General features: G+C 35.7%; 1 protein-coding gene across 1 annotated transcript in view; it reads right to left on the bottom strand.

Moving 5' to 3' along the window:
* LOC145663011 (uncharacterized) overlaps window positions 1-25752 on the bottom strand; it is a gene marked incomplete at its 5' end in the record, with an annotated part of 46589 nt that extends 20837 nt beyond the window's left edge. Inside the window, 8 exon segments of the mRNA XM_081729143.1 lie at window positions 999-1486; window positions 2914-3043; window positions 7167-7273; window positions 10195-10329; window positions 13481-13602; window positions 14874-15165; window positions 22865-23019; window positions 25543-25752. Of these exon segments, the coding sequence (XP_081585269.1) occupies window positions 999-1486; window positions 2914-3043; window positions 7167-7273; window positions 10195-10329; window positions 13481-13602; window positions 14874-15165; window positions 22865-23019; window positions 25543-25752 (1639 nt within the window).
* Window positions 25753-26618: the final 866 nt, after the last annotated feature.

The following is a 26618-nucleotide window of genomic DNA, read 5'->3' as shown; positions in this document are numbered from 1 at the left end:
CGACGCCAATAGTGCCGCGAAAATGCAACATGGATCACTGATGGCTGGTATCATGTGATATGATCGAATGAGTAATCATTTTATTTCAAACCCCCGACCGTGTTTGTGTGTGGCGGACGCCCAAAGAAGAGTACGATCAGCAGTGTCTCCGCCTAACCGTGAAACATACCGGCAGCTCTGTGATACTGTGGCCGCAATACCTAAGTTTTCAATGTATCCTGTGCTGATGCTTGCCGCCCACATCATTACCTCTAATTGCCGTCATTTTAGGGAATCACGTGCATTCTATGGTTCAGTTGTTGTTTCCCGGCAAATAATGCCATATCCCAGGATGATAATGCACCAATTCACACAATTATAGCTGTTGCTCCATAGTTTGAGGAAAATTGGGATGAAGTTCAACACTTAACCTGACCTGCCCAATCCCATACCTGAACATAACTGAATATCTGTGGTCCATTTTGAAAACACGAATCCGGCAAAGATTTTAGTCTCCATCTACTTTCACGAAACTGAGTGATACATTGCCTGGGAGTGATGTATTATTCCACTTGCTACCAAAGCTGTTCTGACGGCGAAAGGTGGTCCAACACCTTATTATTATGGTAAGTTGCACTTTTTTGGACGTGTCCATTAAACTGATTATTATCTGTATATATGTATATGTATTGAACTGAAGTATATCTTATAGTACTTCACCGAAATCAAGCACAAGTATGTGCAAATTAGTTGATGGGAAAAAGATTTTCCAATCATGGTAAAGTAATAAATCATACAGTAACGAATCCAAAAATAAAAGAACATTTTTGTAATGATCTATCAATGTGCTAAAATATAAGTGATGATGGAACCTCACGCTCATCAAAAAGTCGTACATTTTCATATAAATACCTGAATCTCAATATTTCACTAAACAGCAAAGACACAATCCAAAATCGCACACTTTCTATTTATATTCAATGATTGCGACACGAAATCTGTTAACAGAATATACTTACACATTATCTACACTGACAAAGTCTACACCACTGTCGTCCATACCATTCCTATGTCCATTTGTTTGCTGTGGAAGAACAGTCGCACTGCTAATTAAGCTTTCACTTATCTCCATTTGGTTGGAGTCTATTAGTAAGTCACTGGTAATTTTTCTTTCGCCGTTTTCTTGAATGTCCATTCTTTCTGACTTATCTATAACACTGTCAACAAGACTGTCGGAAACACTTTTACTACCAAGATCCACAAACTGTGAGCCATCTTCGTGAGCGGATTGCAACGGAGCGTCAATTGGGCTACCTGGTGAAATTTCCATCGTTTTAGGTGTGGAGTCGGACGCAGGTTCAAATTCGGTTTTCTGGTTCTCGGAGAAAGGTTCAGATTCACTTTGAAGATTTGTGGAAGGATCTTTGGAACCATTGGCACTTTCTTTGTTCTCAACTTCTTGAGAACCTTCTTTAGATTCATCTGTTGGGCTTTCTTTACCATCTCCCTGCAATCAAAAGAAACAAGATCAATAAAGAATGTTCATCATTCATATATAGAAAAGTATCTAAATATTTTCTTCTTTTTTAATTATATGGACACATTTAAAAGCAGTATTGACGAAAAGGAAATTTTAAATCCACATAAATTTGTAAAAACTTAATCTGAAATGTTTAGATAAGTTTTGAAAGTGAAAAACATATGAACTTGAAATATATTACGTTATAAAAAGTACAACATTAAAACATTTTAAAGATACTGCAGGACAGTTCATTCTTTTGGGATAAGCACAAATATTATTACAATCTAAACCTAACACATTTAGCTTCGCGTGGTGTTTAAAAATCTAGATAATTTCAGTAAAATTAAACTATTTCTTCCCTCCCTATCCAACGTATATATGACGTGGAACATGTTGCGAGTTTACATACGTCCATAGTTTACAAGGATAAATTATGCAGATTGAATATAGAATCCGTGCTAAGTGCCAAAAATAGAAAAGTTCGGTGTGCCTATTCACTGTGAAAGTAGTTCAAATAATCCTCAGAAGAATGCGCGTGTCTATATGTCCCAACAGTTCTGAAGTAACATCTGGGGTGTTTACTTAATGTTTTCGTTTTAGCACTTAGCACGGATTTTATATTCAGTCTACATATGTACCTGTTGATCCTACCATCTACCTTTTCTACTTCTTCAAAATGTTTCAGAAATCAAAATCTGCAATTTTATAATAAATACTCTTTTCTTTTTTATTACGAAATATTTGCAGTTTTGTTTATGTAGATCATCAATATGAAGTGATGTCCTTTGGAAAACAATTTTAAAATTGCAAATCCTAGAAGTCACCTATAGATCTGGATGAATTTAAGCAAAGTTACAACCTTATATTAGGTGGTAGAGTCAAAGTAATCTCTTTACCCAATAAGGCCAATATTGTAAAACTTGATACCCTGGTAACAATTTTTGTACAGAATACAGGAATAGTACAAACAAGAATTCAAAACCAAGCATCCTTATTTGACTTCAAATGATTTACCAATTGAACCTTATCAATTTACTACAACATTTCCCCACACTTTAGAACGGAACAAAAGCTTGAGACTATGATGTTTGGTTAGGTCATCGTTATGTACGTTGTAGCAAATGCTTTTAAATATGGTAGTATCTGAATATTTTTTTTACTGAATTATTAGTAGTAAAAAATTCACCCCAAGATGAGAGTACAAAATTCTACTCTTAGTAGACACCATGTATCCAAAAACTTGCACATTTAGTTTTATACTCGTTGAAAGAAGACCCTTCAATCTATTAGAACATGTAACCAGATTTTTGTTTCTTTTTAAAGCATATGATAAATCTAGTTTAAAATATATGAACTTAAAGCCATTGTGTTAATTAATAGAACATTACATAATATATTTCATTTACACCTACTTTGGTAGGAGTTGATGATGGTGTAGTTCCTTTCCCTCGTGTTCGAAGCATAATGGCTTCCACTCGTTTTCGACGAGCTTGTCGCTCCTCCTCTTCCTTCTTTAGACGTTCATCCATCTCTTTCCGTAGTCTGAAAAATACAGTAAACAATAATTTTCATCCACTTAAAGATGCTACTTCAAAGAACAATAAAAATTTTAAACTAGTCTGGCAAGCTAGTATATTATTATTTCTTTCTCTAGAAATCTTATAACCTCACTCATAGCTGGAATCGTTACAAATTAAGGCTATCTTATTCGTTCCTTTCAATTTATTTTATTTATTTATTTTTTAAATCGCGGTGTAAGAAACAATGTTCTATTTACGGACATGAGTAGAGAGCCTTATAAATTAGAACACGCTCTCAGATTTAATTTATTTTGCGCGTAACTCCACAATGCTGGGTCAATATAAAAAATTCTGAGCTCCAACCGAAAATTTAATTCAAGATCAGAGCTGTAATAACCACTGGTCTACACTGAGCAACTAATTGTGACCCAGCCATCATCGTCACAGCCACACTACATAAGAATAATACTCAAGGTTAAGAACACTTAGAGTGATTTACTAATTTCCGTGCACACTTTTCCGTTCCGTATTTTAATTCTGTAGACCTAGGAATTAACTATATTATTTACAAAATTATATATATATATATATATATATATATATATATATATATATATATATAAAAATAAATCCACAATAATGAAAAGTTTATTTTAACAAATCATCACGAAACGTATAATCAATCGCATGTTATTTGAAAAGAACCAATGAAGAAAATACTTAATATTCTAACCAATTAGTTAAACAAGTAATTGTAGAAAATACACAAATCCTGTTAATAAATATCCAAAACAGTAAATTATCATCGAAAACATTATCTATCTTCCTTTTAATCTCGTTATTTTTCATTTGTTCACAATCATATTTTCTCTTGTTATTCTGAGGAATTCTTTTTTAATTATTGCAAGCAAACATTTCTGTGTATATCTCAAAGACTTATATGAAACTTTTATTTAAATTACCTAATCTGTACCTAACTTTGTGTTTATTACAGAGTATGTTTGCATTTATATGAATGAACACCTATTTTTGAGCTGAAGTTTTTTTTTATTACAATAATAGATAATATATATGATCTTTGCACATTCTCAAATGTTTATGTAATATAGGAACAGGAAAATCATTATGTTTGATTTCCCTTTAATTAATTATTATTGTATCATGCCAAAATTATATATGTATTGTAGACCTACGAACAATTATGAGTGACTGGACAACTCCTACTGCATTTAAATTTTGTATGAAAAGAGGTAAAATCTGCTGCCTTGCTTATATACACACACACACACAGGATGGTCCACTTATAATGATAGTAGTGAATAACTCAGGAATCGTAAAAAGCAGAGAAGCGAAATTTTGCACCAAGAAATTAGAGGGATGGGAACAACGTCCTTGGTATTTTGGAACATCGCCGGATGAAGTGTTGCCAACCCAATATAAAGTTATGTTTTTTCCAAATGGCACTACGTCAGGTTATTACATATTTCAAATTATGTCAAACGAAAACTTAAAATACCACATTCATTATTCAGTGTTGCAAACTAAGGATGTTATAATATCACACACATCCAAAGTTTGGAAACCTCTATCACACATACAGCACAACGGAGATGGACAGAATAATGCACATCGAAAGTACCTTTGAGTTGGATACCATAGTCATGGTATGACTTGTTTCGAATGAAGAACGAAGTTACAGGGCTTGAAAAAATTTTTTAAAGGCTTTATTTTGAAAAAATGCTTAGTTAAGCAGTGTTGCAAACTTCAGCAATGTTTATTATATCTCCGGAACGGTTTGAGATATCGAAGTGCTGTAAACAGCAAAAGAATTTACACATCCATTACAAACCATACAAGCTATTAGATGTAACACTTACCTAAGCATTTTTCGAAATAAAGCCTTTCAGAAAAGGCCTGTAACTTCGTTCCTATTCATTCGAAACAAGTCATACCATGACCACGGTATCCAATGTTAACGTATGTATTATCCTGTCCATCTCCGTTGTGCTGTATGTATGACAGAGGTTTCCAAACTTTAGATGTTTGTGATACTATAACATCCTTAGTATGCAACAGTGAATAATGAATGTGGTATTTTAAGTTTTCGTTTGACATGTTGATTTGAAATATGTAATAATCTGGCGTAGTCTCATAAAAAAAAATATATATTGGGTTGGCTACACTGTTCATTCAATGATGTTACAAAATATATAGGACCTTGTCCCCCTCCCTATAGTTTCTTGGTGTAAAATTTCGCTTATTTGCCTTTTACGATTCATGAGATTCATGAGATGTTTACTACTATCATAAATGCACCACCCTATCTATCTATCTATATTTAAACAGAAATGTAGTAGATACTCATTGATGGATTCAAAGGCAGTCTATTCCAATTTTGTTCTTTAAAGTTTTGATTTAATACTGATGTGTTTAACTGTTGAAGCCATTCTTGTCACGTGATAAGTTTGTTAATTTTCTTTAGTTATTTGAGTAAGATTTCTATTTATTCTACTTGGATCTTGTTTCTTTCTACGTAACTCTAAAGTCTTCTGACGATCTTTTCCGTAAGGTAATTTTAATTTTATTAGAATATCCTGAAGATGAATGTAAAAGCATATGTTGATTGTTTAGAGAGAGACGTAGACGTCACAGGGGAAACAGTCCCTGAAACAGCTGTGTTGAGAACTTTTTCAGTCACCAAAGAAATGTTAATTCTTAATCAAAATAGATTTCTGTATATATAACCAGCGGGTTACTCAACTCTTAATTTCATCCATGCATATAGTACTCACGAACCGAGAAGTTGGATTATTCAGATCTCATGTTCACAATACACCATGATCGAAGCACGTTTAGGATAGTGTGGAGCATGCAATTATTTTACATTTCAGAACACTACTTTGAATGCGACCATCCCACTATGATTACGATATCTACTGCACTACTAATATTACAGTATTAATTAAAGGCGACTAAGTTTAAGAAAAGTGATCTTGACAAATTCATATTTTCAAACTAAACAGAGTACGTATATGTTTCTTACAAGAGACTAAACAGTAAGTACTCTTAGCTGTAATCGAAAATACTACTCATAGTAGAAGTTGTATCAGATGTGCTAGCCGGTATATTAGACAAAATACTGATTATATCTGTGGCCTGATAATGTAATGTTCTCTTTGTAATATATCTTTATATTTTATATTTTTATATAAATATATATTTTTTTGTCTTTCTCGAATTAAGTGCCATCCTCGAGAGAGAAAAAGATTGATCGGGAATCGAAGTGGTCACTATGTAAGCTGAACACTCGTTTTCGATTGCCGGTCCAGCAGATTATTTTTTCATTCGTTACATTTTATTACATTCTCATCTACAGAAGATTGACATTAGGAAAATCGGTTGTTTCCCCTCACTTGTCTAATTTTAGTATTTTTTATTTGCCCATCTTAACAGATAATTCGTCAAATGAAACTAATAAAAATTAGATCAATAATATTTTAATGATTACATTTATAATTGATTGTAAGCGTAATACGTGAAGGGCCTTTCGTAATTGTGTCACGCTACAGTGATGAATGTAATTCATTGCTAATATGTATATTATTCGACAAGTAAACACTTGTTTCTCTTCGCTACTTTTATTCAGTTGCAAAGCATGTCGAAACAAAATAATTACCATGGGGACAATATTCTTATCATCAAAGAACTGCAGTGACAAAGCCAAAGGGGCAGGATTGGCAGACATTTTATATTATGTAAGTGTTTTGCCCCTCCCCTATTTTTCTGAGAAATCGAGAATATGTGAAAAGGGCAATGCCAGTATATATGCATTTAGTCAGTTATATAAGGTAAGATACCTACGATCTCCCTTCCCTCTCCTAACAAACAAACTAAATCTACCGATGGCCTAAGGCATAGATCGAAATGAGTTAAGTTTTCCAAGGTCTTCATTTCTATTAGCATATTTATACATACGATTATTGAAAGTATATTTTCGAATAGCTGTAGCCTGTTGCTGGATGTTGATTATCAAAGTGCAAGAAGTATTTGTGGCAAGATTTGCTAAATATCACGTACTTCACGAAACCTATTTTATATTAATTTTTATACGCTATTATAAATAGTAACTAAAATTCGATATCCACCTTTCAGCCTCTTCCCGCGCCTTTCTTTCGGCTTCTTCCTTCTCTGCTTTTAATCTTGCTTCTTCTTCTCTTCTCTTCCTTTCTTCTTCCTCGCGTTTTTGTGCTTCCTACAAAAGAGAATCAAACAGACATTATAAATAACACACAATATTTTTCTCAATAAAAGCCTACATCTCTGAAAGCAGGAATTCTAGAGGAAGATAGTGCATATTGAATATACGAGAAAAAAATCGTTGTCAAAATCTCTCCTGAATAAAATCTGGTGTGGCCAGAATCTCGGACATATTCTCATGGAATGAAATTTTAGCTGAGCAACTCAACATAACTATTGATATTAACATAACAACATATTCATTCATTGATATAAGCAACCCGGGCAAAATAGTACGAAGTGTGGGCATTCTAAGAGTCTTGTGAAAAGTGGCCTGGCATAATAATATACTTGTAGATCTCGCGAATGTGAGTATTGTATGTTATTTGTGACAGTACGTGGCTGGTAAGACGTGCATGCTGATGCGGTATCATTTCATTACAATTTGAACCATGTGGTGAACCAGCGGGAGATAGCGCAATTCGTTGGGGTGTCCGAATCCACGGTCTGCACTGTCCATGCAGAGTGGAGGACGTCTGACAAATCAATCCTCTCGGAACAACAGTGACAGGAAACTCATCATGTACGAGCGCGACCATACGCGTCTGTAATGATCAGCGACTTATCAAACGGTTCCAAATCTGGCAGGAACTGCTGCATGACTCAGTCGTCAAGTCTCTGAGTGAACCCTGCGACTGGAACTGCATGGTGTAAGCATATTCAATTGCGCTGCCAGAGTACGCCCCAGGGTAACTGTCATACAGAAGAAAAATGACTTGTCGTGGACGAGGGAACACCGCCACTGCTCTAGAGACCAGTAGCAATGTATCTACCAGTCAGACGAATCCCGGTTCTGCCTTGATTCCAATGACGGCCGCTCTAGAGTGATGCGGCGGGCCGGAAAAGCCCACAAAGCTGAGTGTATGCAAACGGTTGTACAGAAGTGGCAGTGTGACGGTGTATTTCGAATGCTGGTGTGGTCCCTCAATAGAAGTACACCCAACTGCATGAAGGTTGTGAATTACGTGTCCAATCTGATAATGAGATGTTGTCATGTGTTCAGTTTCTGCGAGATAGTCACATGTCAGTATTAAGACAACAACTGTATCATTCACTGAGCCAGGATTGTGCGGGAAAGGCTAGCTGAACATAAGATCGACATCCAACATATCACGTGGCCCGCGAATTCGCCTGAACTCAACATTGAGAAAATTTGGGACATGTTGGAACGGGCCGTGAAGAAATGACATCTATCACCCCTCTCCCCACCGTTGACCGCTCTGCGTGACAAGTTGTTCTAGGAATGAGACAAACTGGACTTGAACGTCATCCTCTCCCACATTGACACCATGCCCGATAGAAGCAAAGCTGTAATCCGTGCCCGTGGTGATGTAAAGTCTTACTGACCAATAAAGTATCCACTTCGTAATTTTATGTCCGAGGTGTTTAAATAAAGAAAAGAAAGATTGGAAGGTATCTTCAGCCATTATTTTATATGTAATTATGTTGTTTTTCGATATACATACGAGGAGGGATCAAATATAAACGGGATTTTTGTTCCTGAACATCAACAGTTGGTAGGACTGGCCGCGCGCTTCTGCTATGTTTAGGCGGGACCACTGGGAGTGGAGAGAGCGTGCTGTTAGATGTTTCCCGCCATTTCATCAGAACGCATAATTATAAAATTTCTTGCTCGTGAAGGAGTTACAACGGCAGAAATTTGCCAGAGATTGACTGCACAGTTCGGGGATCAAACATTGTCAAGGATGCGTGTGTATGCCTGACATAAGAAGTTCAAGGAAGAATGAGAACGTGTGGAAAATCAGCAACATGATCGCCGTCCTCGGACCAGCATTACGGACGAAAACATTCGTGCGGTTAAAGGCATTATTGACGACGATCGACAAGTAACAGTATCAGTTATGGGAGTTGTCAAGTAATCATCAAAAACGACCTACAGTTCTGTAAAGTGTGTTCCAGATGGGCCCCTCACCTTTTGACCGAAAATCTTGAAGTTGAGACGTTTGAAGGTTTGTCAGAGGCTTAAAGCAAGGTTTGCGGAAGAAGGTGATGCATTTTTGAGTCGGATCGTCACCTGCGACGAAACATGGGTTCACCACTACACTCCTGAATCCAAACAAGCCAGTAAGGAAGTAGCGGAGGAAAGGGGAGGCAGCACCAGTGAAAGCCAAGACTCGAATGTCAGCTGGCAAGGTTCTTTCAACCGGTTTTTTTTTTTTTTTTTCGATCGGCGAGGCATTTTGCTGATTGACGTTTTACATAAGCGACGCACAATAAATGCTGAATACTACTGCGAGCTGTTGAACAAGGAGAGATTTGCATATCGCCGCAAAATACGAGACCAATCGATTTGACAAATCATCCTCCTGCACGACAATGTACGACCCCATACTGCAGCTCAAACTGTCTCGAAGCTACAGGGAATGAACTGGACTACACTTGAACATCCTCCTTACAGATCAGACTTATCGCCCTGCGATTTCCATTTGTTCGGACCGCTTAAAGAAGCTCTAGGAGGGCAATGATTTGAAGATGACGAGTGTGTTGAAGGGTTCGTGCTCAACTGGCTGGTGGCACTACCCTGTTCTTTTTACGATGAGGGCATCAAAAGCTGTCCTTACGCTGGGACAAATGCATTTCCAAAGGAAAAAACTATGTGGAAAAATAAATTGTAAGTGCCTTGTGGTATTCAATGAATGAATTTAAATAAAAAATAAAATCCCGTTTATATTTGATCCACCTTCGTATATATTGCGATACACTGAACTATCTACACTGAAGGAATACGACAGGCCTTAGGTATTTCGGAAAGTAAATGGAATTCTACAGCGACCTTTGAAGCATCTCATCGTAGATACATACACCTTAAGTAAATAATTTTACTTTCTTGAAGTTGGTTAAAACCTTACTACGTACAAGAATAGCTTGTTGTAGACGCTCTTCTTCGGCTCTCCTAGCTTCCTCCAAAAGTCTGAGTTGCTCTTCTTCAGCACGACGCTGTTCCTCTTCTTCCTGTCTTATTCTCTCTTCCTCCCTACGACGTTCTTCCTCCTGGAAAAAGTATATCGACAGTTCATTATTAGAACAATAAATGATGTGAAATATATCTGTAAATATAATTAAAAGGAAGATAACTATCATACGACACTTAATTTAAAGTTATCATTCATATGTATTTTTAAAATGTTTTTTTTTTTTTTTTTTTTTTCAAAAGTGAAATAATTAGATTCTCCCGAAAATGAAATGCTAGTTGTCATTCCTATTGTCTCAGTATATCTTAACATTTTGTCTTTTATCCTCTCTCCCTGTGTTCTTTTCAAAATAAGTATTGAAGGCTTTGCATAGAGATATATCGCATTTGAAATTTTCGTATCTTATTGCATACGCAGAAAATATCTAGGGTTACTAGATTTCTATACGTGATTTCTGAATCCTTCATACGATGAAAAGGGTGGAATCCTGATTTAATATTTTTCAATTTTACGTTTGTCTGCATTTTTCTTTAAATGTTAGTGTGGAATCCTGATTTTCTTCTCAATTTTAAGTTCGTTTTTAACGAATCCAGACATTTCTCCATCAATCAATTTTAAGCTTAAATTAATGTGTCTCAAATTTGCTGGTCTCAAAGTAAACTTAAACCACGTTTAATTCAGAAAGATGACACAGCAAAATGATTTTTAAAAAGTTTTCCTTCTATCATTCTATTATTTTAGACTGTAAGATTAATACGCTTCTGAGTATAAATTTGTTTCAAGGTTTAGTGTAAGAGAATATAATTTTGAATAGATTTATTTCAGCACAGAAATGATATTGTATTTTTTAGTTTTTGATGTGATGCAAACAGCTAAACGCTTCGAGTGGTGGCTCCAAGTGTGAACAAATTAATCACAACATTTTTTTCCTCGCTTCTCACTTAAAAATTTTAAGATAGCTGCCTAATTATGGACATAAAAGGAGGGAGATTATATATTTTCGAGTGTGCATTTCGAGTGTGTGTTGCTAGCTTACGTCATTTTTTTCAATATCTCCCGCAAATTGATTTATTTAGGTAATTTTTCTCTTTGGTGTAGAGAGAATATAAATCACCATAGTACGGATCAGAGGCGGTTCTGTAACGCAGTCACAAAGTCACGTGCCTTTCCAATTAATAATAATAATAATAATAAATACTTATGGATATTTATTCTTGTATAGGAATATTTTTAGTTATTATGGTATGGAGTTTGCAACCCTTACATACGCAATCCAAAAGTGCATATTTCATTAATGTTCAATGGGTGTCAGATTATTCCCTGCAGGGTTAAATTCCCAGACATGCCATCAACCGAATTTTGAGTTATGCTCTGACTTTATGATTGGTCCAAAGTAAGCAAACGATAAGCCTTGATAGCAGTAAACACGGAATCCTTTTGCGCGATGTCGGAAGTGTTAAGGATCGTCAGCAGCACGGTTCCTCGTAAACGGAAAAACGCATGGTGCGACGTTTTCTTTCACGCTTATAAGTGAAGAAATCATGAAATATACCAAGACGAAATACATATTATCACGCGTTATTTCGAACACAAAGGAACATGGAGCTGCCGGTTCCTAACACTTCCGACTTCCCTCCGAAGCATTAGATGTCCATTGTTGTCAAGGTTTACCTCCTGCCTCTTTTGGACCCTTCTTGAAATCAGGCTATATCTGAAAACTCTATTGAAAACATATCTGAGGATTATACCCTGTAAGGAATATCCTCTACATCTATTGAATATTGATGAAATATGCACTTTTGGATCATGCATACGTGGCTTTCTTTATGTTGATAAGGACCACCATCCACAGTCTCTCGAATTCGAAATAAAGCCTCTTCAAATTTAGCTTTTTCGCGATTTTGGACAGCCCTAGCTCTGAAAGTATGCACTTTTCGCCATAGGTCCATATGAACTTTTTCTTTTTGATGTGAGGAATCACCTCTTACAGTTTGTCGGTATAGTTCAATAACACCCTGTATATGTAAGTTATAATAAAGAAATAATTCTTAATGTAATTTACGATTTCAGAATTTAAAACACGTGTGATATATGTTAACTTTTTTTTTTTTTTGCAAGCTAGTAAATAAATATACAATAAACGAAGCTAATTAACTTTTCACTATTACTTAGTTTTTGTATGTTTCAAATTACACTCTTATGTATGTATGTTAATGAGTATAATCCGAATTATTTCTACAGAATCGATTGAGAGAGGGGGCACGGTGGCTTAGTGGTAGAGCGCCAATATCTGTTGCGAAGTGTGTCTGGTTTGACTCTAGCCCACGCAAGTTCTGTGTTGAACAACGTGCCCGTAGGTTCTCAGATTTCTCCAGTTTTCTTCCACATTCTCATTCCACCAATCATTTCATAATTCACTTTCTTTAATTCACCCATCTCCTTTAGCCTAAAAGCAGTACCATGGGACGTACAACTAGAAATATCATTTCATTTATAGAATCCATTACAAAAATTCAATTGAAGAAAATGGTTGAATAATGTCGCCAAGATCAATTGTTCTCAATTCTTGAATAACTTGAATTCTTTGTGCTGAATAAAGCATGCAGTTAAACAATTCTATAAGAGACATATATTGGATCTGAATGTCGTTCATTCTAGCTTTGGAACTGCTTTGCCTTAAATAGAAAATAAAATCTTACCCACGCAAATCACTATGAGGGCAAAAACAAATAAAATACATTACCGAAACTATAACACTATTTATTAAAAGTGATTTGCTCTGGTCAATTTTATTTTCTAATACATTAGATGTATGAATGTACTATGACATATTAGAATTTCAATAATGTCTTCAAAGTAAAACATCACTGGAAACTCTAAAGCAAGAGGATGACTTTATAACGGGGGAAGGGGGGGGGGGGGGTTGCAAAGCCACTTTCACCGCCACTGCCGATATGACTTCCCTACTTAAGAACCCTAGAGCCGCCACTAGTATCAGTAACTACTCAAAACGGTACTGTATGAAGCTATTGCTAAAAGAACATATAAAGAGAAAGTATGAACTTTCCGGGCCGACTGTACCGCCATGTTCTGTTATTCGAATATAAAAATATCTACATTGGAGCAATAATTTGTTATGAATATACGTAACAGGATGCAAATATATTTTTGAGCTTTATGGAAATCTGTATTCAGCTTTATATATATATATAGAAATGTCACATACATACCTGTCTTTGCCTTTCCAATTCAGCTTCCCTTTCAGCCTGTTCTCTAGCTAATCTCCTACGCTCAGCCAAAGCGGCTTTAGCTTCTTCTTCTGTGGTTATTCTAGTTTTTGCTATCATTGAAGCTACAAAGAAAGGAAAAAAAGTAATAAAGATAAGCACAAAATAATTAAATACAATTTTATTTATACAACATTGCAAAAAGCACTTTTAAGAATGTATCTGCTACTCAAAATTGCGTACATGAAGTTAACAGCAATTAGTACGATGGCAAACTTCCTGCAATCACGCTACATTTACGAAATTATACTCCTAGTGCCCTAATCAAATGCAAAGAGATACACCTACAATTTCTTCTCACAACATACTTAACATACTGTAAAGTAAAGCAAACTAGTTTTATGCTTTATACTTCAGTAACGGTATTAAGGAAACAAGAATACAACCAGAGTCCAATAATCTCTTATTCAAGATGTACCCTGACGCTTCTTAGTAGTTACGAGAAATCTATGGAAGATGTTAAATTATATTGGTCTCCAATATCTCAGCCCTTCGGTTTGAGAAAAGGTCCCAACTTTCTACAAGGAAAAGATGTAAGCAACATGGCTTAGCTAGACCAATTACGAGTATATCTTCAATATCAGTTCTCTCTTATTTGTTTTGATTTAGGCTCAAGATCACATTACCTTTCAATATATAAACAGTATCCTGCACGTAGTTACACATAATTGGAGGTAATTTAATGAGTATCTATGCTTTCTCATGTCCCTCGTGTAAGCATAATTTCCATACACCTTATCCCTACTAAAACCCTTACTTACTTAAGCCTTAACAATATTGACGCCTGTCATAGAAAATTCGACATTTACTACATTTTTTTAAACAATCTCTCTCTCTATATATAAAAGGTATCTTTTGAGTTTATTGGTAACGTTGCTCTTTACGCAGTTTACATCATAAGAGATACTTTCCATGAGATTTTAAAAGAAACAGATAAGTATTAGTGCATAACCATTCCATATATCTCATTAGCAATTATTTTAGAGTGAATTGGTAAGTCGTAAGAACTGTATTCAAAGCAGTCTAGTCATTTCGATGTTTATGGAAGATTATGAATTATCATTAATGCCGAAACTTTAGTTTGTAAAATACAAGCATGATTACACTGCATACAGAACTAAATATCTTAATTATCTCGAACCTACATTTTGATACATAATTCTGATCGGCGAGTACTACTACCTAATGCGTTAGTCGAATACTCTAACTTACTACTAACTGTTTCAACTAGTAAATTCTTACTATACAAAACTCACTTGAAATTAAGGTTTTAGTTATCCGTATGATCAGAATTAATACCCATTAAATTGGCATATACAACTAAGCATAAGCCTACCGGTCATCTCAGATTCTTGTTGTTCACTACTCTCAGCTGCTTCTACTTTCTCAACTGGCACTGGCTCGCTTTCCTCTTTCTCGTTTTCTTTCTCCACACCTTTCTCAGGTTGTTTGGCCTCCTGCTCGGGAACTGAGGCCTCCTTCGCTGGCTCCACAGTCTTCTCCTCTGGTTTGCTTGGCACTTCAGGTTCAGGAGCCTGCGGATGGCTTTCTGATTCACCAACTGCAGGAGCGGTCTCACTTCCCGGGGACTGCAATGGAGTGGCTTTCGGAGTTATCTTCGGTGATGGCTTAATAAGGAAAATAGTAATATAGAATTAGTTGACAATCTGCTGCTAAGATAAAGTAAACTCTTATGTTAACAATACTGTTATGTATATACGAAAACCTTTAGTAGAATAACAAGAATAAATTTTCCCCCCTCCCCCTAAGGATCAAAGAACTGTTGACTTGAAAACGATGTCTGATGATATTTGATTTATGGATTGCTCAGTTCAATAAAGCTGTAAGAAGGAAGAATGAGTTTACTGCTGTCATGGATCATTCATACTTCTGAGGTTTTTATTAGTGTTTAAAAATACAATGATTGTATCAACTAAGCCAAAATTATAATAACGTGTATTTTTATTGGTTTAAATGTCGTAATTCACATCTTTGTAAAATTTAACATTTGATTTATACCAACATAAGCATATCACCTGATATGTTATATCCCGATTAACGAATAAGTGCAGACGACAGATTTCATAACTAAAATGTGAACAGTCGTGTTATCACCTAATTTGCTTGCAATTAATCAATACAGCTTATATTGTCTTGGTCGTAATCTACGATTTGAAACATACGTTCAAGTTAAGACAAATACAGTTTTAAAAGTTTCGGAAATTATTCCCAGAATATACAAAAAAAAACTCGGTACTAATTTGGTAATAACTTGCAAATAAATTGATCTATGTTGTACAAAGAATCAGATTCCCTCTATGGCAAAGAAAATATAAATTGGTCGATGCGACTCTATCTAAAGTTATTGACAAGAGGACGTGTAGAGTATGTGTTCTCATGGTCGAAGACACCAATGATAAAACAATTAGTCGGAAGTCAGTGATCGCTTCTTACACTAATTCATGAAGAAAATCATCATCATAGGTATTCTACCATTATTAGTAAGTCGCTTACCACAACTGATAAGTTTTCATGCTTGAAGGTCTTCCGCTAACCTCTTCGTCTTCACACACGATTCTTTTGTTTTGATATCATCAACTAGCTTCCTTCCTCCTTCCTCTCTTTCCTGCTACCATACCCTCCAGCACGTCCCTCACGATGCAGTTCCTTCTTAGCCAATATCCCAACCATTTTTTCTTATTCTTTTCAAGATTATCTAAAATCGATCTTTCCTTTCCCACTACTTCTAACCCCCTCTCATTCGCTTTCCGTTCGACATAGCTCTCTCCACTCTTCTTCACATCTACATTTCGAAAGCTTCCATTAGTTTCCAACCACTTTTGCGTAATGCCCATGTTCCTGCCCCATACAGCACAATATTCCACACGAAGTGTATTATGAGTCTTTTTCTCAATTCTTTATTTAAGGTCCCACAAAATAGTATTTTCTTCCTCCTAAAGGCTTCTTTGGCCATTCCTATTCTTGCTTTAGTTTCACCTTCACATTTCATATCATTACTAATAATACTACCAAGGTATCGAAAACAAATCATCTGTTCTACTTTCTCCCCTCCTATTTCTATACTTGATACTAACCGCTTCGTTTCAATCACCACGACTTGTCTAACATTTATTTTCATCCCTTATTCTTCACAGCCCTTCCTCAAATTTTCTAGTATCTTACTACTTTTCTTTTCAGATTTTTCCACAAGCGACATCTGCAAACTGTATACATCTAATCATTCTACCTGCTACCGAAATACCGTCTTCATAATATAGGCTTTTTTTTTCTTTCACGATTTCTTCTAGATAGATATTAAATATGGTTGGCGAGAGAGAGCATCCTTGCCGAACTCTCCCTCCACTTGCACTCTCCTTCGTTACTTGCTCCCCTAATTCTAACAATTTTGTTGGTTCATATTATAAGTTTCTCATAAGTCTTCGATTTTTCCATTCCAACCCAATCTTCTTTAGAACTCCCAACAACAATTCCCAATTCATGCTGTCAAAAGCCTTTTCTAGATCAATAAATACAACATACACCTCTTTCCATTTTTCTATACACATTTCACCGATCACACCTCTCCTAAACCAGAATTGTTCCTCTACAGTCTTTTCATTTATTCTTCCATAAAACCTTCTGTTCAGCATTCGAAGCAAAATTTCTGCTGCATGCAATATGACACTAACAGTTCTATAATCCTCACATCTCTCTGGATTTGATTTCTTAGCCATTGGTATCATGATCGTCTTCATGAAGTCTTTTGGTCACTCATGTACCATATATATTTCATTGCGGAGTCGGAACAATTCTTTCTTCCCATACTCTTCGATATTCTTAATGAATGCGATTGACATATTACCTATCACAGTTGCCTCTCCATTCCTATTCTCGAGCAGAGCTTTTTCAAACTCACCGCGAGGAATAGTAAACCCTTTTATCATCCTCGCCTACTTCATTTTCTACCTAGCTTCAACATCTAGTTCACACGGTCTATTCTTACTCTATTCCTCAACATATTCTTTCTATCTTCCTAAGACTTCACTTCTATCGCTCATTATCTTCCCATTCTTATTTTCTACTGCCATCGTAATACCAACTTGTTTCCTCCGAAGTTACATAGCTTTCACCTCCATGTACATGTCCTCGTATCTCCCAGCTCTAATTCTTCTATGTGCTCGCATTTTCTTTGTAAAACTCTTCCCTTGCTCTGTCTGTTTCCCTTCGTAATTTGTTGTTTAATTTTCTGTATATCTTCCTGTACTCATCTGTATCACCCTGTTTACACGTCTTTCTTTTTCTTATTTTCTGCAACATTTGCTCTGTAAGCCTTCTTAGCAGTTGTGTTCGCGGTAACCTGCTACTTCTTTTGCAGCCTGCTGTATGCAAAGTTTAATATGCTCCCACCTCCTATTACTACTTACACCTATCTATCCCTCGTTTGAGTATATTTCTTTGAATTTTTCAACTAAAAGATTTGTTATTCCCTCGTTTTTCAACTTTTCAGTATTCAACACCTTTTCTTTTGTCTACATTTTCAGTCAAATATCCACTTCGGCCAGCACAAGGTTCTAGTCAGAAAAAATGTCGGTCCCGGGTACGGTCTTTGCGTCCTTCAAACTACTCCGATACCTGTTCTGAATCATTACATAGTCTATCTGATAAATTCGACCCTCTATTGAGCATTTCTAGGTATATCTTCTTCTCTTGTGTTGAAGGAAGGGGGAGATACAAGTCTTATTAAAAAGATCGCACATTTGATACGTTTACTATAGACATCTTGTACTTCAGTCCTTTCAAGTCAATCGACAAATGCCATTAGAAAGATGATCAATAGTGTTACACTTATATATATATATATATATATATATAGCGAGAGAGATAGAGAGAGAGAGATAGAGAGAGAGAGAAAGAGAGAGAGAAAGAAAGATAACACTAGGCTTCCAAGATTCAAAATTACTCTGTGTGAAAATAGTAAAATTAATTCTGTGTCACCTGAGTGCTAGAACCAGATATAAATTCAGACGAAGTCCAAGGGGAATTCCTGTCCTCATAAAAGTTGTGAATTTATTATATACTGAAGAAATAATTACATTACCCATACGCTCATGCTTTATCAAATACATTTATTCCAACGCTACCAATGGGCTGGATTTCGATAATGATCCTACAAACAAGATGCACTCTAGTCTCAAATATTTCAAGTCAGTTCCAAAAGGGAAGCTTGCTAATCCCATAATCTCTTAAAAAGTTCAGCGAAAATATCTTTGCCTCCCCCCCCTCCCCAGGGTTCACATTCATCGAAAAAGATGAAATGATTAGTTTAAAATTCCACGGATATGCCCTTTAAGATAAAGGAGACGGATGATTAATGAAAATGAATGAATGTAAAATTAATTTTTTGTGCTCTCCTATCTGGAACCGAACTCGGAACCACGAGCACAAGAAGGCGCACACACTAGCCACTAGACCAACGAACAGGACTTTCACATTTCTCGAGTGAAAACTAATATGAATTCTCTCCTGGCTAAACATACATTAAAAAACGTGAAGATTGTTGGGCATTAATATTAATTTGATTTAAACTTCCACCTACAAAATATAGCGCAATTCTCTAAACCAGTGCTTTCCAACTTTTTCCTAATGGTGACACTTTATTACTACACTAATTTACACAATGCGCCTCCAACAAAAATATTTAAGAGAATCCAAATTCAAGGGGTTCGGAAGGGGTAGGCAGCCCGTGAGTGCGCCCCTGACGCTAATAAAACACAAGTATATTATTTTAAAATTTACGAAGGTTTGAGAAAATTTGGACCATTTACTAGTTTTCTCCAGACATTAAACACACCAGTATAAGACTAACATCGTTCATCAATACAGCACGAGAAACCCATTGTTCAATATTCCTCGTAATTCCATCCAAATTTAGTGTTCTTACAACATTAAGAAGAGTGGTATCATTGAAAGTTGTTGTTCTTGCCTTGGTAATTTCTAGGCATAAATTGTTATCCACTATAAGTCTTCGTTACTGCATGAATGACGAACCAGTTCTAAATTTAATAACAACTATACAATTTATGAGGTTCTTTCTTACGCGCCAACAAATAGGGACACTTATAACATGTAAACTGCAACTCTGAAAAACCATTGGATACACTGCAGCAGTAAGGCTCTCCGCTCAACTGTTTCCCACTCTCGCCCAGTAGCTGCGGTAAACATGATACTAATGCCCCCAGTCAAAATCGGCACTACTATCCTAGTCAAGCAATACTCCCTTTTCATACATAAATTCCCGCACTAACAATTTTATCTCGATATTCATAATTAAATTAATGTGGGTTTTTGACAGTACGGAAGTCTTAAGGAACAAGGAAGCAAAAACTAACTTAAGCAATGTATGTTTCATCGAATGCACACCCTATCGGTAGTCGAATTGGTATTATTGGCAAGGTCGCTTTACAACACTTGCCCTCTGCTGAAAAGCTGAACACACAGCAATTTAAATTAGAGTATAATACTATCTGTTAAAAGTAATTTTCACCCTCTTTCTTCCAGCATACTTGGCATACATTAATCTACGGACATTACATAATAACATGGAACAAATGATAATTAACGCAGCTTCTGCATACTGACAGTTATTTAACAGCATAAAATGTTGTCAAATAATAAAGAAAAAGAAAAACGCAAGTAAGGTGCGTTGCAAACCTGTTAAAGCTTTACTAAACGTATAGAACTCAACTTTACATGATATGCAAGGATATATAGGAAAGTACGATGTAAAGAAAAGATCGTGAAAAGGCAACAAATACTGCTGCAAAATGGTAAGACTGCCGCTTTTAATAGCAAACGAAAAAAACATGGCGTTAACCATCTGGAATACTCGATCAAATGTCATCCACCAGCATTTGAAATAGGTTTATGGATATTGATTTATACCCTTCAGTCCAGGCCATGTATACCCTTCTCAAAAAACAGTCTCTAGTGGTCTGAGCAACCTCGCCCTGTTTGAATATCCACTCTGTACTGCACTTCGTACGACAAACAGCAACAGATTCCCTGCTAATACCGTTTAGTACGTGGCAAGTGTCAGATGACACGCAGGAAAGACAAATATCTGTCTGTATCACGGTAACCAAATCCCCTCCGACACATATTATAAGCAATTGCCCCCTTCTCGCTTGAAGACTCCCTTGTGCATTTCTTCTAATGTCATGCCAGTAACATCCAGCCATCAAGACCAACCAATTATTTAATTCTCTTTTGTCACCGCCGCCATTCGTCCTTAACACGTTGACTGCTGAGCTTGGTCGCATAGGTCGTCGGATATGCTAGAAAATTTTATTGTTGAATATTGCTGCTTTTGCTTGTTTTTCAAGAATATAACAGTTTTACATTAAATATATAAGTTTATTGCGCAATTGTTGTAAGGACGGCGAAGGGCGTCCGCAGCATATGCCATCAACTTTCCATCTCATGTGCTACGGACGCCGATAGGCGTTCTTCATTATTATCAATTTTATAACCTGAAATAAATATAATAAACAAGAATTTTTTCATATATAGTTCAGAACAGCTTGTACAAGTCTTATTTACTCATAGTAATCACTAAAGCACGCCTCTAAACTCAATCCAGGCTGTCCAGGACATTTCGCGCAGTTGTGTGTGCTATATTTTCGAATGTTCTTTTTGCATTTCCTGCATTTCTTTCTCAATATTCATCTTTTTGATCCAACAGAACATTCCGTTGGCAGGTGATTTTCTTCCGCTTGTCTTTTCTTTAGTAAGTCCAATGGCGGAGTTACTTGGGCCTATTTTTTCACATCCAAAACGTAGCATATAATTTATAGACCAAAATCGTATAGCGACATTATGTTCATCGAATTGTATTTATTGTAAAAGAACGAAGAATTCAATAACAGCAACTGTAAAAAGTGGAAAAATAATTTATTGTACTATCTGATGGTTTTCCGTTCGTACGGATAATAGGCCACCATTTGGTCTTCTCGACAACACCCTCCATGTAACTGCCAGAGGTTTTGTTTTGATTTGTTCCTTTTTGTTGACTAAAGAGACAATGTCGTTTAGAAATTCAAATGTAACAACATTAATATACTGTGGATTTGGCTTTCTGTTGGATGGCCCACTCATGGCTTAGGCACAAAGAACGAAAAACTGAATAAAATGTCAGTACAATATGTATTTCACTAGCACAAACACATAAATCATCATTCAAAAGTTCAAGAACAGATATTATTTTGTACAACAATGCCTATATAAACAAAAAGCAGTTATAGACCGAAACGAAGGACACTGCAAGGTACCATCACTCCTTAGTAATCACTGTACAAAGTGTGAGTGCATTAGTGTGCACATAAAGGTATTGGCGGGAAAGTGAATTAGCTGCAGTGACAGGCGCCGATCGGCGTCCTGCGCATATGCCAAATTCAGTACTGGACGCCAATGGGCGTCCTCAGCAGTGAACGTGTTAAAGATCACGTATGTCTTGGCTCAGGTCACGCGTCGCTCATTGTATTGCGCCGGAAATCGTGTCTTCCGTTTGAACTTCCTATATTGGAGAAGGTTGCAGCGTCGAACAGCTTCGACAACGTAGATTTATGCACACGCATGCAAGGATACACTATTTAGTTTCTGAACGTCTCTCTTTTGTCGCGGAGTTAGTTTTTGTGGCTTACCGTGGGATTTATTCGTCCCATACCGTATACCAAGTCTCAGAACAACACAGACGCTACGTCTATGTCAACATGGTATTTTATTCACACGTATGTATGCTAGTATCCGCCCCTTTACTCCCGTCAAACAACACTTCTTCGCCGCAGCCCATTATGCCGCAGTAGGCAACACTTCGTGAGGACATACAGAGTATCACCTTACATACCTATCCTGCACTAGGCTGCCGTCTAACGCCTTCGTGAGTTCATGGCCACGATCTATTCGTGTATGATTCTGCTCTTATCATTTTGCAACGATTCTGTTGTATGTTTTTCTAATTTTTCTTGTGCTACTAGCATTTACACAATTATATCTTCACGGTACCTGGTAATGATCGATAGGCATACATCTGTATCATTAATATTCCTTTATTACCCGCTTTCTGTTTCCATAATGTAAGGACAAATTTTAGCATTCCATCATTTTGCAACATACATTACAATATGCGAACTTTCAAGAAACGTTAATCAGACTGAACTGTTGGGACTGGACGGGCATTTACATACATTCGAAATGACTCAGGTTTCACAAAATCTCAACCATTTGCATCTGACTCACATTGAACAAATTATTAGAAATATTGTAACATACCTTCGGTGGTTTCATTGCCTTCTCAACTGTCTTCTTCGGTGGTTCCACTTTCGGGTGCGAAGTTTTCCTAGCTGAAGGAACCCTTGGTACAGGAGGTCTTCCTTCTTTATCAGATCCAGCACTTGGTGCTCGGTGTGGTCTCTCCAAAGCATGAGCTAATCAAGTGAATCAACACAAAAATTAACCGCATTATGAACTTCCTCATTAACTATGTTCTATTTTTTTCTCAAGAAGAGGAGTTTTAACTTAAGAAAAGAAAGCAGTACAACCTACAATTAAGAATGAATACCAACAACGAGCTATTGTAAAAGATTAGAGGTAGGTTCTGCTAACATAGAAAGCATATTTCGTATTCGATTTTAGTACTATTTTTTTATTTATTTATTTTTGACCATAAGAGGATTTGCTGTTTAGGCGATTATGTAGTATTTTTATAAGCAAATTAACTTTGCATTAACATGCTTCAAATAGATATTAATTTGCACCTAAATTAGAAAATTAGACAAAGATTCACATGATTATTGTTAATGCACATGAAAGCTATTTAAAGTGTAAGTTTACTTTTAATTCTTCTGACTGGAAGAACACAAGTATTTTTTAAAGCGTTCAATGTCTAGCACAATACTGTGTAATTCATTTCAATATTTCATCGTTTAGAAAACTTAAGGAACGAAAATTATCCTGAACAGCCAAAAAACACAAACTTCTTTATTAGAAATTCTTTTTGAATAATATTTCAAGGTTTCACCTCATTTTAACTTTCAATGGTTTGACGCTGTACAGTACACCAATCTTTATTAAAACATATTAGCTTCTACATAAACCTGTGGTAATGATTAATTATATTGATCATGTAATATGAGGAAAATTACATGGAGCGTCCCCACTACTCTTAACATATAATGATCACCGTGAACTTAGTCTGGTAATAACTAGCTGTTTGATATCAATTACTGTGAAATGCTGTCGATTCAACTCGCTTCTAATTGTAACAAACGTACGAATATTCTCGCAATATACTCTCAAGGTATTAATTTTAAAAATTCAAGAAATTGTATTTGGGAACAAAATAAGGAAGCATATTCATATATTGCTTCAGCGTTATAAATATGTACTATATGTTTATGTATAATAACTGAATCCCAATGCAGATATTTACACAGTAAGATACATGTAACTCACTGTAAGCATTATTCCCTCCCACGTACGTCAGCCCTCGAAGACGTACTCTCGAGCAAAAAAAGCTGAAATGTTGTGATCATCACATCGACTTTTATCGCCGTTATTTAAGCTTTTGAGATGTTATTTGACTTTTCGTTACATATTACTTAAAGTAGGACCTTAATTGACACAACAGAGCTTTCACCGGAAACTGTACTTGACATCGTGCGCACTAGCCAGCCATTCAGCTATGCGCATTAAAAAAAAAAAAAAAAAAAAAGCAGTAAAGCTTTCGAGAGTATAAAACTTGTCCTCAGGATCAGTCAAAATACAAAAAGGAAAATATCGAAAAACACTTTTAACAACATATATCAGATGTTTTGGTATACGACAATTGTTTCAGAATACTATTTTCTTCCCCTTTTGCTTTGAGAATAATACAAAGATGATGATAAAACTTAACAGTTCATTTTATGCATATAGTAGTATTTAACAAAATAATTCCACGTGTTTGTTGTTCTGATCCGAATTTCCACCTCTGCAAAACTTTAAAAATATTTATGTAGTTTTTCAACAGATTCAGCTGAAACGCTTGCTAATTTTAAAAATACACGCTTTGAAACGAGAAACAACAGAATGTAATACTCAATCAAATATATCCATAATTATTCAATATTCATACGTTATTTGTGCATACCAATAACAAAGCATTACAAAAGCTATGCATTAAAGTTGTTTTATTTACAGATTTCAAGGACGTAGTCATTTTGTAAGCAGCAAGAGCGATAGTATACGTACAGATTATTTAAATTTATGTCACATCCAAATTGTACACTAGTATATAAATCAAAATTGACCCCAAAAAATTGAAATTTCTAAACCATATCGAACTGGGTACTTTATTTACACTACAATATTCCTAATTTAAACTATTTCATGGAAAAGCACAACAAGATTACGGTAAAATTCAGTCTAAAAACACTGGAAGAACTAATATATGTGCGGATGAATCAAGTAATTTCTTCACTTACAGTGTTGACAAAATTGTACATCTAAACGGCAAATCTGTGTCAACAATTTCGTTAGAGGTTTTTTTTTTTTTTTTTTTTTTTAATCATTCATTCATTACGTTTTTGTCATCGATTACAAACTTGGTTACTACGTCATAAAGTCATACGACGGAACAGATTTACACTTATAATGTAAGTTTCCGTACTCAATTATCCTGATCGATTTTTTTAAAAGTTATTTTTGAAGGAAGTCGATACATAAAATTTATAATTCTCTTTCTCAGCACTACCTTAGGGGCTAGAGCAAAATATTTTAAAAATTTTAACTTTCGTCCGTTATTCTCTTGTTCACCGGAAGCCTTTTTCTTTTAAATATATTTCTTTTCTATTTAAAACTTTGACTAAAATATACAGTATAGCTTCTCGCGTAATAACAAATTGGATGTGACATGCGATTTAGCCAGTCAAATTGTAAGCAATAGAAAGGAAACAAAAAGCAATGCTCACTTTGCCTTACTGTGCCAGCTCCTTCTTTCTCTCCTAATTTGCTAGGATCTGTGACGCCCGTGACAGCTATACTTGCAGGCCGAGGTCTACGAGCTGATGATGGCCTTGCTCGTAAGCTAACGGCCGAGCTCTGGCTACTAATACTTTGTTGACTCAAAGCACTGTGCGGTCGAGATGGAGACGATGGTGTCACTTCACCAGATCGCATGCCTGAGTGTAGAAGCAAAGAATGAAGTAAGACGGCACAGAGATATAGATTAGGAAAAAAAGATTGGAAATCAGCGGAGCAGTACGCTTTAAATTCCATGCTGTGCATTCATCATTTTAACTGTACATAAGAGAAATATTTATCAATAATAAACAATTAGATATATTTCAAATAACCTGAATCGGAACCAGTACAAAACTAAACACACAAAAGATTACAGGATTAATGAACTTTTGCTTCTACACGTTATTAAAGACTGTTTTAAAAATTACACTAAATTTTCTAAATATTATATTAAACATCACGTTTTCCCTGGCAGCTATCAAGCATTGTCAAGATTAAGGTAAGGAAAGGGTATTTAGTAGGAAATTAAAAGTTTATACTCATAAATAGAAATATCTTAGTTGGTGACGCACTTTGGTCCCATTTCCTAAAAATGCGGCCAAAAGTAAAAAAATGTATTTTAAAACTCAATGCATATGGATTTTTGAACGAGCTGATGTTTGATATTTTTGAAAAACTAAAAACAAACAAAATGGCGGATATAAAATCAATTTAAATGCAAAACAAATTGCATATCGCCACAGAAAAACTTGGATAAAACAAAATGGGACAAGCAAGGCCAGCTACTTTTTGTTTTAAATAAATGAACGATTTGAAAAGTCGGGAAGAATTGTTTGAGAGTGGGTCTTGTGGGGCTTTTTAACGTCTACATTTTGAAATGTTTGCGAATTAAACTGAAAAAGGATAAATCTAATGTTGTAAATGCTCCAATATTGAAGTTTACTTACTTTCAGTCGCTAAATCCATTTAAAAAAAATGATTGTCAACTGTGTTTACTTGCATTTTGAGCGAGATATGATATGAC

The sequence above is a fragment of the Thermobia domestica genome, chromosome 1 (assembly GCF_964235325.1).
Source record: "Thermobia domestica chromosome 1, izTheDome1.hap1.1, whole genome shotgun sequence".
NCBI classification, from domain to species: domain Eukaryota; kingdom Metazoa; phylum Arthropoda; class Insecta; order Zygentoma; family Lepismatidae; genus Thermobia; species Thermobia domestica.
This window is presented reverse-complemented; position numbering and strand designations above follow the sequence as displayed.